We start from the raw sequence: 13,850 nt of genomic DNA, 5'->3' as shown, positions 1-13,850 counted from the left end.
GAAGTGGAAATAAATGCTTGAATAGGATTCACTTTACACTCAGTACAGGATGTAATTGACTTCAGGACTTCTATAGGAAATTTTTGGGAAGGATACAGTCATGCAGTGCTGTTGATGAGTGTTGCTGCATTATACAACATTTTATTCAAATATCATTATACCACTATGCAAAATAAGTTTTTAATTAATTTTCTGCCATTTTAGTTGGTATTGCTGTATTGACCTAACTGCCCCCACCTTCCCTTTGAGTCACGGCATGAACAAAGTCAAGGGACTCCCTCGTACCTATTAAAGATAAATACAGCTTTACATATTTTAAAGCAGTTTGCTGTCTATGGATTGATTTTTTTTCAGAGCATGATGTGAAATTTTAAATATACAGCGTACAGAACCAGCAGTGACATCAGCAACAGTACAGATTAGTCAGGAATTTTAACAGATCAAAGTAAGGTCAAAAAGTTTGTGCAAGTTGGCTTTTTGGATTTTTTTTCCCAACTGTCTAAGCATTCATAGTGTATATCACTTTTATTCCATTAAGTGATTGGAGTAGGCAGTAGGTTCAACCACAGGCAATTCTTCCATAGGCAGAATTTTTCCAGCAGGTGTGCTTATGATGACTTCACTATAATGGCAATGAAATGTTGTTCAAGGCAGCTAAAACCTGTTAAGTACAGCGCATACTGTACCAGTATCTGTGCAATGAAGCAAACTCTGTGCTATTCTCTTGGAAAATGCCTATTCACATCTCTAAATTGTTATATTGTTTTGTGGGCCCCGAGCATTTCTGGCTTATGGCTTTGCAGTATGTTCTTCTCTTAATAATGTGATTTTTGGTCATTTTCTTATAACTTTAATAATTTAGTGTTAATGCTGCTTACTACTTAATCCAGGACATTTAAGTATAAATGCAAATGTCTTCTCAGAAAAATCTGAACAGTGCTATTAGTCAACAATTGCTCAACTGTGTAGTTCTTTACAGGAAGTTTACTCTTTCAAATCTACAGAGCAATTCTTAGTCCTGATATGCTACTCTTCCTACAGATTAGAAAATGTATGCATGCCAGCGGATGTTCAAGGTATGTAGGAAAAGATTACCAGAGTTGAGATTTATATGGCAGACCTCAGAGATACATTCTGTCCATGGATTTTATAGGTCAAATTTTCAAAACAAGTAACAAGGATATTTTCCCAAAATGCCTGTATATGCTAAAATAGGGCATTGTTTACAGAAAACATGCAATGTGTTGGCAGATGCTATAACTGTATATGCAAATAATGATTTACATACAAAAATCTGATTGCTTATGAAAGTTTCCATTTGTACACATTTCACCTGTATGTTTCTGAACACATCAGTTACCCACATTTAGTTTTTCTGTAGGATTTAAAAAACTAATCTATATTCTTATCGTATTCTCTGCATGTCCATATAATGAATATTAGAACACCAAAATGGCATTACTTAATTACACAGAGTAGTGAAGAGCGTGATCACTTTACTTGCATTCATTTGTGCATATTTTCCCGAACTATTTAAATGTATACTTTGGGATGGTTAGTGATTTTACTCAATTACTTTTGATTGTCATAATAGAATTGAGATTCTAGAGAAGTGAACATAGTCCCTAGAAAGTCACTCTTGTGTTTCATCCAATGATGCAAAACATCAGTGACAGTTCTTACACTCTATAATGATTTTTACTTAGCAGGTGGGAAATGGCATTATCAGGGAAAAGGGAGTAGCTGGGAGTGTAAAAATAATGTCATCTAAATAAGTAGACAACCCCTCTTAAATGAAATCGATCCATCTTATTTTCAATAGCAGAAGACCTGGGCTGCCTCTTCAGCCTTCTGAAGTAATTCACAGATTGGGAAGGAAAAGAGGGGAAACTGAAGGAAACATGATGCAAACAAGGTAGGTATTCAAACCAGTGGCACAAAACAAATATATTCTGATCCTAAGAAGCTGTGAGTGGTAGGAAGAAATTAAGATATTTGTTAGAACTGTACAGTTGCTGAAACATTTATTGCATCTGGCTCTCTGAATCCTGAAATCATTAAATCTTGACATTAGAGATCTAGTTTCCCACAACAGTGTTCCATGACAGTAATCTGTGGATAACCTACCAAGTCATGAATAGTATATAGCTCCTTAAACTGATTTGTAAATCTACAGCTTTACTCACAAAGAGCATCACATGAACACAAGTACATCACAGAAAAAAGCACCAATACCCACACAATGCATCCTCTTTGCTTTAAAAACATAATCACTATTATATCACCTAAATTCCTATTGCCTACACTTTAGAAACCAAACACAGTAAAGAGACTAATGTGCAAACAAGATTCAGTAACTTATGTTTTACACTTTGAAAGAGGCTTCTCACAGTTCTGGTAACACAGTCTTTTGTCACAGCACCACGGCAGAATCTGTTTGGGCATAAAATTTTTCAGTCTATTAGGGCTTGATTCTGGAGCAGGAGGAAATAACATCCAGCTGGGGATGTCTAGCAAAGGTTGCATAAGTGATTTCTTGGAGCAGTAAGGAAGGAACATAAGGGACCTAATTTTTTTTATCACACTGAAAAGTACCATTGGCTCTACTCAGGTTGCTTTCCTGACTGTCTTAAAAGCAACAAATAACGGTTGCAACAGCATATGTTTAAAATAGTACCAAAAAAAAAAAAAAAAAAGCAGATAGAAGATTAAGAGGAGGAAAAAGACAAAAAAACCCCATGTTCATGTAATGGTTAGCATTTTCAGAAGAGCCCAAGGGTATACTTGCACTGTGTTCAGAAGCTCTAACTACAGTATGTCTAGACATAACCACCTTAATCCAGCTAGGTCAGGTAAGAAAAGCAATGAAGCAGTAAGAATGAGCTCAAAGTGCCAAAGGTACTGTTTGATGAAACTGATGAATAATTACACTCCAAGATTTTATAAGATTTATTCCAAGAGACTGGATTTATATGTTAGTTATTTATATCTTAAGTGTCAGTAAACAAAGTTTGCATGCTGCTCTTGCCAAAGTCAGTGCCAAACTTGCATAGACTCGCAGAGCGATGTTTGGGACCTGGATTTTGAAAACCAGGCAGTTGCATTACTTTTCTCATCGTTGAATGGATATACTAACTCTTACTCACATTAAGTGTTTTCTTTCTCACAGGATTCATATCAAATGAAGCCAAACACAAAACTAAGGATTACATACATGAAGAAGAGATGCAAAGACAGAAGATTGTTTTGCTGGTGCTTTAGAGTACAACACAGAGCAAATCAGAATCTTCTCTGAATAGAAATCAGAAGGAATTCATTCAACAAAGAGACAGCAGGAAAACCACCAGAAGACTGATGCTGAATTCTTAACATATATTTTCTGCCTTTTATGAAGAATTACATTAAAAGATAAATACAAACATGACTGTTAGAAGTTAAGCATAATAAAGCAGGGTGATCTCATCAACAACTATTATGGTACATTTTAACATATAGGTGGTTTGTATGTTACAATATCAGCACTCGGGATTTGGTCAGGATCTAAATTACTGTATTTATTTATTGTGCTCTAAATTTATTGAGGTTTTGGCAAAGATCTTCTTCTTCAAGCATCTCCTGAGAAATAACTAACTGGATACAATTAAATGTTGTGGCCCAGAGAAAATTAAGGAGTATGCACTGGAGACAAAAGGTGATGATTACTGTGCTGATATACACAGATTCTTTCAAGGCTTAAGTCTGGGAGTTCTTCTGATTGTTTAGTTATAAAAACACTAGGCTTTTTTTTCTTTTAAGTATGCATCTGTAGATAAAATGATTTGTAATACGTGTAGGATTACAACAGCCTTGAGTCCAGATCATAGCAGAAGTCATTTCTCTGTCTTAAAATAAAATACAATTAGAATAGCTACCTAAATGCTATGGCTCAAATACAGTTACTTGTACGTTTTAGCTGAATAATGTTACCCTCCTGTTTAGATTGAAAAGCTACTGACCACAGGGACAAAGTGGATAGGCCAAAAGTTTTACCTTCCTTAGCCATCTGTTTAAAAAGGTTCCAGTTATGAAATATATTAGCCACCCAAATTACAGCAAGTAACTAGATAAGAATCCAAATGGACTTAGAATCTGCACTACTGAAAATGGATTTTGCTGTGATCTAACAGGAGCCTTAAAACATGGCTGTGCAAAGCATATGAGCATTCCCAGTGACTTTTGATTTAGCCTCACATGTATAGCTCCCTATGAAATACCTACTGCTATGTGTTCACATCTCCCTGCTCACCATAATGAAGTAAGTGACATTAATGACTTTCTTAAAAGATCTTTTATCCCACAGAATAAACAACATGTAACAACGGTATATTGAATTTTAACATTTTTGTTCATCAAAAGATTCCCAAGTATTTGACAAGCTGAAACAGAACGGTGTTGCTTTATTCACCAATGAAATGTTGTTACTTCTGGGCTGAAGTAACTAATTAGGGCTGCAGAGTGCAAGACTAAATAGCAGAAATCTTAATCTGCAGCTCATAATAAGGCAAATCATCCCATTAAAATAACAGTGGCACGGGTAGGAATGGGATTGCTATATTAAAATGTAGAAGGATTGCAAGACCTGACTCCATTCTTCAGCCTGATCAAGGCCCACTGAAATCAAGTGGGATCTCTAATGGCTTAGGCATTAAAAATAAAGGAAGCTGGAATCTCCTCCAGCTGAGAACGTAGGGAGAGAGAGACTGTAATGCTTGGCAGTGCATGTATGTTAGTTTTTTCACTCTAACTGCAATTTTTGACCTACCAGTCTTCCCAATATGTCTTTAAAGGTAATTGTATTCCAGTATAAATAAAAATAAATAAATAGTCAAATATATTTTAAATAGATATTTGCTTTTATAGCTTTCTGAGTACAGATCTATGTTAGCATGTTCTTTAGCTTTCAATTATCATATCATATATATATATATAATGTATATAAAAATAGGATATAATTGCAACCTTAAGTGCTAGTGCAACTAGTGTTGAGCAAACCAGGTATTTCTACAGCTACAAATCATTTGGGCATATACATTATTTTGTTAACCAGGAAAAGAAGCAATTTTGAGTTTTATCAGGATTTTCTTAAGCTCTGTATGCCATCAAAAGTTTGCATTCAATTTGTAGGGTTTGTAGTGAGCAATTAATCAGGAAAATATTTTTTCCATTCTCTGAAGTCTGTATATTATTGTTCAGTAATCCTGCTATAGGAAATTAATATCTAAAGGAAGTTTTTGTATTGCTGAACAATATTTATCTAGCAATGCTGTACTGGGAAGAAAGCCTGCTGTATCTTTGCTACAAAACTTTCCAATCTAAGTCTTCTACATGGCTCTATTCATCTTCCCTCTGAAAGGGAAGGTACTGGTAAGAAGCAATACTTCTGCAGTAAATTGATAAGGAGACCAGCTCCTCCCCACAGACTGAGCTCTGAAAGGAAAGGTCAAATTCAGTTCTCATTTACACACATGAAACCCCACTGGCTGAAATGAACCTGTGAAACTGCAGACTGAACTATAGCTATACAACTACTATTATATGCATATGAAGATGAAAGAGCTCCAAGATACAGGTATTTTTAATACATTTCTAGTATTAGTAGTTTATGTAAAAATTCCCAGGTTTTGCCTTTGTGCAGTGTAGTGACATATCTAGGCCACCCTCCTCTATAAGTGCATTGCTACGTAAAGACTTGTTTCTTCAGGTCTCTTTTTAAAACCTATTGGATATATCACTTTGTTTTTTCTTTGCATGTGTCTGTAATTCTAGCTTGCCTTTTTTTTCCTGTGTAATCACCACATTAAAAGTTTGATAATGCCCTTTTCTCTCTCACTTGAATAATTAAAAGATTTTGCTTCTTATTACAGCTAAATATCTACCCCCATCAGATTCAGTCATTCCCCCCCCTTTTTTTCACCGAACCATTTTTTTTTTCCAGTCACACACTTCCCTCCCAAAGCCCCAGTGTATTTACTTTTTCACCTGACTCGCAGCTACATTAAGGCTAGCATTAGTGGTACCACTGGCTTGTTTTGTAAAGAACCTCTCTCGACAGATAAGTGAAACTGTAGGTGCCCTCTCCCATAGCCATGAGGCCGTGGCCTTGGAGCATGTTATTCTCTAGACAAAGACACTGAAGAGAGGGAACTCGGCTTGGTTGGGTTGCAACAAGTCAGTCAGGAAACACACAGTCCCCGAGAAGCCTTCATACAGACTATATACACTTTCTAATGCCCGGGAACCAGCCTTAAATTCTTCTGTAAATAAGAACTCTGCAAACCTAGGAAACAGAAAAACAAAGAAAGCTTTTTATTATTTGGTATCCCTGTATATCTGCTTACTTGTTGTTTGAAAGCATCATTTTAATACTATTCAACAATTAAAAAAAATAGGATGTTTGTTATTTAACCTTATCTGCAAATTTTATGCTGTTTTCCGCACTAAACTGACATCCACTAGATCAAGACGAGCAGAACCTTTGCAGTCTGTACATGCATTATGCTTCTTTAAGAGCTATAAACTTTTTCTGTGTCTCCATAATACATCTCATCAAACAAATACTTTTAAATAACTTTTAGATTGGTTATTATTTTAGTGGGATTCAGGCAATGTTTTGTATTGATGCAACAAATTCTGTAATGCTGAAATAACTGAACAAATGAAATGTTGTTTCTGCAAAACAATTGGCTGAAAATAAGTCTCCCTAATTACCACACCATTTCCCCTTCATTATTCTATGCTGTAAGGAAAACAGTTATAAACATTGAATACCATCATTTTGAACATGTAAAGTAAATCACAGAAATATAAATTAAAGATAACTGCTGCAACATGACATAATTATCAGTGGGCCATACTTTCTTGCATCAGGACAAAATGGAATTAACTCCACTAAACATAAGCTGAGTAGCACAATGTCAAACTGGTTAAAGCTGGGAGTGAGACCTGTGTTTATAAGATACACAGCAAAGCAGGTCCTAAACTTATTTTCCACTTTAGCAGGGATAGTGTCAAATGCTCTGAAAATCAGAACAAATCAATATAATAAACAACATCTCATTTTATCCTGCTCCTGGACTTGGGCATGCAACTTGGCTGTTTTTTGACCTCACATCATGATGAGACCTGGCAGTGCAACACTCCTTCCCACCCACCTAGATTTCCTTTCGAAAGAATCCCAGGCTTGTGGGCAGGAAGGGAGCCAAGGTGAACTCAGATAAAACTTTGGGCAACCTCAAACCAGAACTTCAGGGCACTTTGCAAAGTGCGTTTGCCCCATGTCTCGGACACAACCTCCGAGAAACAGAATTGTATTGGAGGTTTAAACACACAAGTTACATCAGAGGGTTGTGATCACAGACTCTGAGCAGCCTCCCAAATGTTCTTGAAACTTCGTATTACTGCCCTACATCCAGAAGCGTAGGAATGCTAACCTTTGTGCCCTGTAAATGTATTTGGAGTTCCCAGTGAGCCTGTAGAGGAGCAGGAACACATAGGCACTACCAGCCACCCCATGGCAGATTCCTGGTCCCTTCTTCAACAGGCCTTTCTGCCAAGTTAGCTCTCCACAGCGGATGCAAGTGTCCAGGTATTGAGGCTTCTTGGAAACCAGGTAAGCTTTGGCAAACAGATATGCAATGCCTAGAAAATAGCAGAGAATCTGTCTTTTATAATAAGTTCAGCCAAGGGCTTGGAAGAATGCATAAGAAAATGCAAGATTAATACATAAAAAAACACAGTCTCCTGCTCTATACACATCTGTATTACATGTCTATATGCTAGATGTGGAGGGATGCTATCTGGTACGCTAAAAAGCATACAGTAAGATATACTTAGCCACTATCTTTGACAAAACCACTTTCAATCTTCTCAATGCATTACTTAATTTCAGGGTTTACTATAACATTCCCAGTCCTTCAGCAATTTAAAACAGGAACCGCATTTTTGCCTTTAAAACAGTAAGCTCTTAACAATGTCTTCTACTGGTTTTGAATTCCTGTTCCCTCACTTATTTACAGTGACAGAACCACAAGGATGGGCAATGTCATTTCTTACATTGGCAACAGACACAATTTCTCATGGAGTGAAAAAAAGAAATTTGTCCTCTTTTCAGTGGGGCAAATGACCCTTTATTCTAGTTATGAACAGTTATGAATACTAACTTCTGTATGAAGACTTCTTATTTTTAGAAAGGATTCAGATATATTAATCATAATCTTCAAAACAAAATTGCACAGCTGTGTTCGCAGTAACGTTAAAAGAATGCATATGACATACAACCAAATCACCAAATCAAGCCCCTTAGAAAATGTTTAGAATAGCTTACTTGTGGTCTGAATGTACACTGGAGTAACTGAAAAATGTTCTTGTAAACTACATGAGTTTTATTACCCATGAACAGTCGTGGAATAGAGTAAATTTTCTGGGAGAGAACAATAACAGTTAATGAATTTAAATGCCTCTAAAATGTCTCATAAAATAACTTCTTTATGGCCTGTGGGATTTTGTCACTTTGGTTCAGTCTTGTTGCTTATGTCTCCAATAATACTTAAACCCAAGTCAAAGGCCACTCTCAGGATACTAGGATGAGGAGGGCATCCTCCCCACAGATTTCATCACTAGGCCAGCCCTCCCACAGAAGTCAAGCTTCCTCCTCTTAAAAATAAAAAAAAGGTTGGTAAACAAAAGTTGTTTACAATTCACTTTGTCAGAGTCAGAAGAAAGGCTCATGCTAGTACAAACTCTTCTTCAGAGTCTGATTTCTGCATTATCTATGTAATAACTGCAGGCTCAAACTTGGATTTTTTTTTGGGGGGGGGGGGGGGAACTCTTCTGAAAGCCTTCCCAAAACTCACAGATGTATCTGCATCTGTGTTGTTTTGCATACAGTTTCTCCATCCAGCCATATGCTGTCTTTCAACTCATCTGCACCATTCTTCAAAGGCTTGTCACTCAAAGGAGCAAGAGCGTAGAACATATGGATCACGCCTTTTCTTGTATGGCAGTGCTGAGCATTACAACCAGATCACCAGACAGAATTCTTTCAGCTACGATCATGTATGCATTTAAAGTAAAAGATACGTCTATCCTTCCAGCTGCTTCAGCAATAAATAAATCATTCTTAACTGCAAGAAAAAGAATTATTTGCCTGCTCCCCATAAAATGTCAAAATCAGTCAGATTTAACCTGACATATCTTCTACATGGAATCATTTAATGTGGAAAAACAATGTGATCAGCATCTGCCTATTTCATAGCATCAGTTTGAAAAGAACCTGGAGCTCCGTGACACCAGTGAACAAGCTCATTCTCCCGCTCAATTGTCTCTCCCAGCTCAGGAGGCCAGTTGCTGTTCTGTTCTTGGTCCATAAGAAAGTCAACACTCTGCCACACAAGCTCCTGATCTGCTGGCTGGAGGTACTCATAATAGGAGAGTAACATCTGAAGGATTGATGAAAGCCCATGAGCTGCACCTGTGAAGAACAGCAACAGTCAGAAGGAGAGGGTAGGATTAGGTCCTATGTTTATCTCATTGCATCCTGCTCTTGGGAATGATTTCCTTGTCAGTGCATGGCTTTTTTGTCTTTTTTAGGCAAATTACAACGGTGCTTGGAATAGAAGTATTTTAGGTGCATGCCACTATGATTTGTTACCACTTCTGTCTTTTCCACTCCCCAACTTAAGCAAAAATTCATATGAATTTTGTCTGCTCTCACTATGATATGACTGAAACTTGATGCGTGAAGTTGAACTGAACCTAAACTGAACGATGTTTTAAGATGTCATTTTCTAGGCACAAAATTGAAACTGGAGCCATTATTCTGAGGTCTTTGTTGAAGCTAAATTGAAACTGGACCATAAAAGATATTTCCAGTTACTGGTTCAGAGTAACAGTTAGCTGAAACCTGAAGTTCAGTGCAAGAATTGCCTACACCTGCCAGTGTCTGTGGATCAGTATCACACTGTGACTTCTCTGTCTGCTCCCCTGCCAAAGACCTCACTAACGTCTGCAAACCCATCTCACACCCCCTCTGCTGTGATACTGCACATTGAGGACCCCCCTAGGGGGTTGAGGGACCTGCTCAATGACTTGTCACCACTGCCTCAGATGAGCGCCAACTAAGCTGCTCCTGGCAGGTGTGGGCTAATCAGTTTGAGCCCTGTTGTCCCCTGGGGAAAAAAAATAAAGAAAGATGCATTGCTACTGCCAGAAATGCTCTGCAAGTACAGCTTGGTAACATCAGCTTACAAAGTACCTTCCCTGACAAATTTCTCTGGTGACCTTCTCTGGAAGGGCATGGGCACCAGCACATCTCACTGCCTCCACCTGGCAAGGGCAGATTTACCAGGACAGAAAGAAGAAGAGGGGCTGAAGCTGCCCCCGACCCCCTGCTCCACTAGCAGCGGCACCTCTTGCCTTTCCCAGGGCTTGTCAGAACCATCCCTTTCCCCCTGCTCCTCAGCCCCCTTGCCAGAGTTGGGGGGTTTGAGGCAAGCTGTGATACCAGGCTGAAGTTGCAATTGCTGCTGGCCTACTAGGAGGGTTTGGTGGAGGACGAGGGATGTTAAAGCCTGTCCCTGGCTTGAGAAAAGCTGCAGGCTCATTCTTACTATGCTACTCTTTCAAATATTTGCTGCTAGATTTTTTTCAGCTGGAGCGGATTGAGTCCTATAAAACCAGTTGACATAGCTGCAGAGGCATAATGTCAGTCACAGCTAGACCCAAACTGGAAACTGACTGAAAAGTTCAAAGGTTCAGTTATCTTATTTTAGAATAGCAAAAATAAAACACACTTTTTTTTTGCCCCACAGACTCAGGAATAAGCAGATCATAGCTAGAAACACTACTTTGAGGAAAGGAAAAGGTCCCAACTCAGTGGGAAGAAATCCCACACACTATGTTTTATATATTTTATCTCTGAAGTGTTCGCTGCCTCAGCATCTGAGCAGTGCATCACTTACACAGCAGTCGGTGTTTTCTACTCACCCAGATACTCTGTTCCATAGTAGGAGTACATGAGCGGGAATGGTTTCCTCTTCTTCACTGCATATTGCTTTCCTGATTCTAATATGGCCAAGCAAATGGATTTTATCTGTGCCGGAGTCAACACCTAAACAGAAACATCAAAACAAACACCAAGTCTATTATAATAATTTTCTCTTTTAGACATTTTTCAGACCTCTGTTTTTTTCCTGGTGCACAAGACAAAGTACTGCCTTTAATATTAGGAGCATGCTGCAATGTACATCATTATTAAAATTCCCTTAGATAACACAGTAAATTTAAATAATGTTTCTCAAAAACAGAGTTTCATCCCATCTCAGGAAAGCCAATGTCAAATCTTCAGCTGCACAGATGAGGTGAAAAGAGGCCCACTAAGAGCTACTGCCTTTCTTTCCCAGAGATATTTCAGCCCGATGGAAGCTGACAACAAGCACTAGAGAAGCTGCACAACAACAGCCTCGAGACTGGAGGGAGAGAGATTATGAAAAGATAAAGGAGACAGACCTAGAAAAACATAAATATTACAGGCTTTATCAGGACCAAACAGCACAAATTTTTTTCCAAACAAGAAAAAAATGTAGGTATAGAGTTTTATGCTAAATAAATACTACATATTTGGGTTCAGAAACATCTTACTATAAAAAATCAGGCAATCTTACTTTGAGAAAATGCTAACAAAAATGAAGCAAAAGACAGACTTGTATGAACAGAAGCTAGTTACATTTGTTGAACTTCATCATCATGAAAAGGTCAACTGCCTTTGTTTTAACAGAGTCCTAAATAAGACATCTAATGGCTCTCTTTCAGAGGTGTCAAAAGGTAAATAGGATTGACAAATCATGTATTTCACCAGACATGAACTTCGTCAAGTCACTGACTTAACGCATTCAATGTGGAATCTGTTTTGCAGGTTTTAACTACAGCTGTAACAATACACAGTGCATTGCATTCATCAGCAATTTCCTCTGCATCAGCCACATCTGTACGTCACCCACCAATACCTAAGTCATTAAAACCAGTCAATTGTAGCAGCTTTTTGGCTTTAGGAGAAAGCCAGTATGACAGCAGTATTTTGAAAAAAAAAATTATTTCAAATTATGAAAAGAGAATTGTGAAAGAAAAAAGGCAAAATAAGGCAGAAAAAAAGAAAAAGGCTGAATAAATAGCCTTGATAAGATAAATAATTGTCCTAAAACTAACCAGAACATCAAGAGCATGTCTTTAAAACATTTCTGAACACATTTCCTTTTGCTATAACTTATATTTTCAGAGGACTTTCAATTACTACTTCATGATTAAAAAATACCTTCAGCACTAAATATGGAGGGAATGTTTATTATAAGCTATATACTCTTGTTTGGCAGATAAAAGATGCTACAAATAATTAATATCACTTAGAACTTGACCAAGAAATAATGAATGAAAAATCTTCTTTGCTTCTCTTATCTTGCTCCCTGATAACAACGCATTTCATTATATCTGCTCCAAATGACTATGATACTTGTACAACTTGGAGAACAACCTAGTTCTGATCTTGATTAATGTTCTGTAATTTTCCTGAAATAGAAGAAAATAAGTTGTTAAGAACTGCAGACTTCACTCATTTTCCAGTAATCTTAAATGAATTGTTTTAGCTTCACTGAATTTACAAAAATGGTTTAAATCCTAAGCAAATGAGCAGATCACAGACACAGTGGGAGACACTGCATTCCCTTTAGATTTCTGATTTTACAGTCTTGCAGTTTTGGATCTAATCCTTCAAATCGTATACTTTGTAAAAGGATTAAGTAAGGTAGCCCTTTAAAAATAAATGCAAAGGGTAAGATCTCCTAGCTGTAATTCTGAAAAGCAAAAAGGCATGCTGATTAGAAAAATTTTTATCAGTTCATTTTCTGTATGTTATTGTTCCTCTATTTTATAAATCAACTAGCTTTCAATACAAACCATGTTTTGATAAACTTATTCTTATGTTCAGCACATTTAATTTTTTAATTGAATTCATGACCACTTTAAAATGCTGATTTGTGTATTTTAAATGGATTCCAATTTCTACCAAAAGCCACCCTTGCACACTGCTGAGTAAAGAAGTGTCACCTAGAAAGAAATGCATCGTTCACCATTTTTTAATATAAGTGTAGAAAGTAGAACAGTTAAGCTCTGTGATTACTTAAGCGTATACATAGTGTATCCTTTCAGTTGGCATAAAGAACTTCTGTCAGCTAACTAATATCACCTCTTTCCTAAAATGCAAAAAAGCCTACCTGCAAAACTAACTGAAAACTGATTACTTAAATCAAGGTTTCCAACTTGACAATTTAAATCACAGTTAAAATGTATGACTAAAATCAACCCATCCTGAGGCATTTCCGGATTAGTAAAGAGAAAAGGCAAATGAAAATTATCTGTATCTCTTAAAACAACCTTCTCTATCTGGCCACTGTGACCATGCTCTGACTCCAAATATCTGCACTGACTCCAAACATTTCTTACCAAGCGCCTCGCTCCACAGACAGTGTAGGGCTGCTGCCTCTCTTTTCCAAAACACTTAAATATGAAAGATTTGTATTTGCTCCTTATTCTAGGAATTGGTTCACTGAGAATAGAGACTCACATTTACCATGGTTATTAGTGGCCTTCCAAAGGTTTAATGATTAGATATCACATTTCAGATCCCCATTGGCTGACTACACTTCATTTCAACAAAATTTCTGTTAAAACTTCCCAAGATTTCTTTCATTTTGCCAAGAAATATGAACTATGGGTAGTCTCTGTATGCTGAATCACTGTATCTTTAAAACAGCTAAAAACAC

General features: G+C 37.2%; 1 protein-coding gene across 1 annotated transcript in view; it reads right to left on the bottom strand.

Annotated features, from left to right (window-relative positions):
* Positions 1-5,860: 5,860 nt before the first annotated feature.
* LANCL3 (LanC like family member 3) overlaps positions 5,861-13,850 on the bottom strand; it is a 32,705-nt gene continuing 24,715 nt past the window's right edge. The window contains exons 2-5 of the mRNA XM_067289745.1: positions 11,023-11,146; positions 9,311-9,508; positions 7,470-7,677; positions 5,861-6,316 (exon numbers count right to left, since the gene is read on the bottom strand). Coding sequence (XP_067145846.1) covers positions 6,157-6,316; positions 7,470-7,677; positions 9,311-9,508; positions 11,023-11,146 — 690 coding nt within the window. The 3' untranslated portion in view covers positions 5,861-6,156. The remainder of the gene's footprint in view (positions 6,317-7,469; positions 7,678-9,310; positions 9,509-11,022; positions 11,147-13,850) is intronic.

The sequence above is a fragment of the Apteryx mantelli genome, chromosome 1 (assembly GCF_036417845.1).
Source record: "Apteryx mantelli isolate bAptMan1 chromosome 1, bAptMan1.hap1, whole genome shotgun sequence".
NCBI classification, from domain to species: Eukaryota; Metazoa; Chordata; class Aves; order Apterygiformes; family Apterygidae; genus Apteryx; species Apteryx mantelli.
This window is presented reverse-complemented; position numbering and strand designations above follow the sequence as displayed.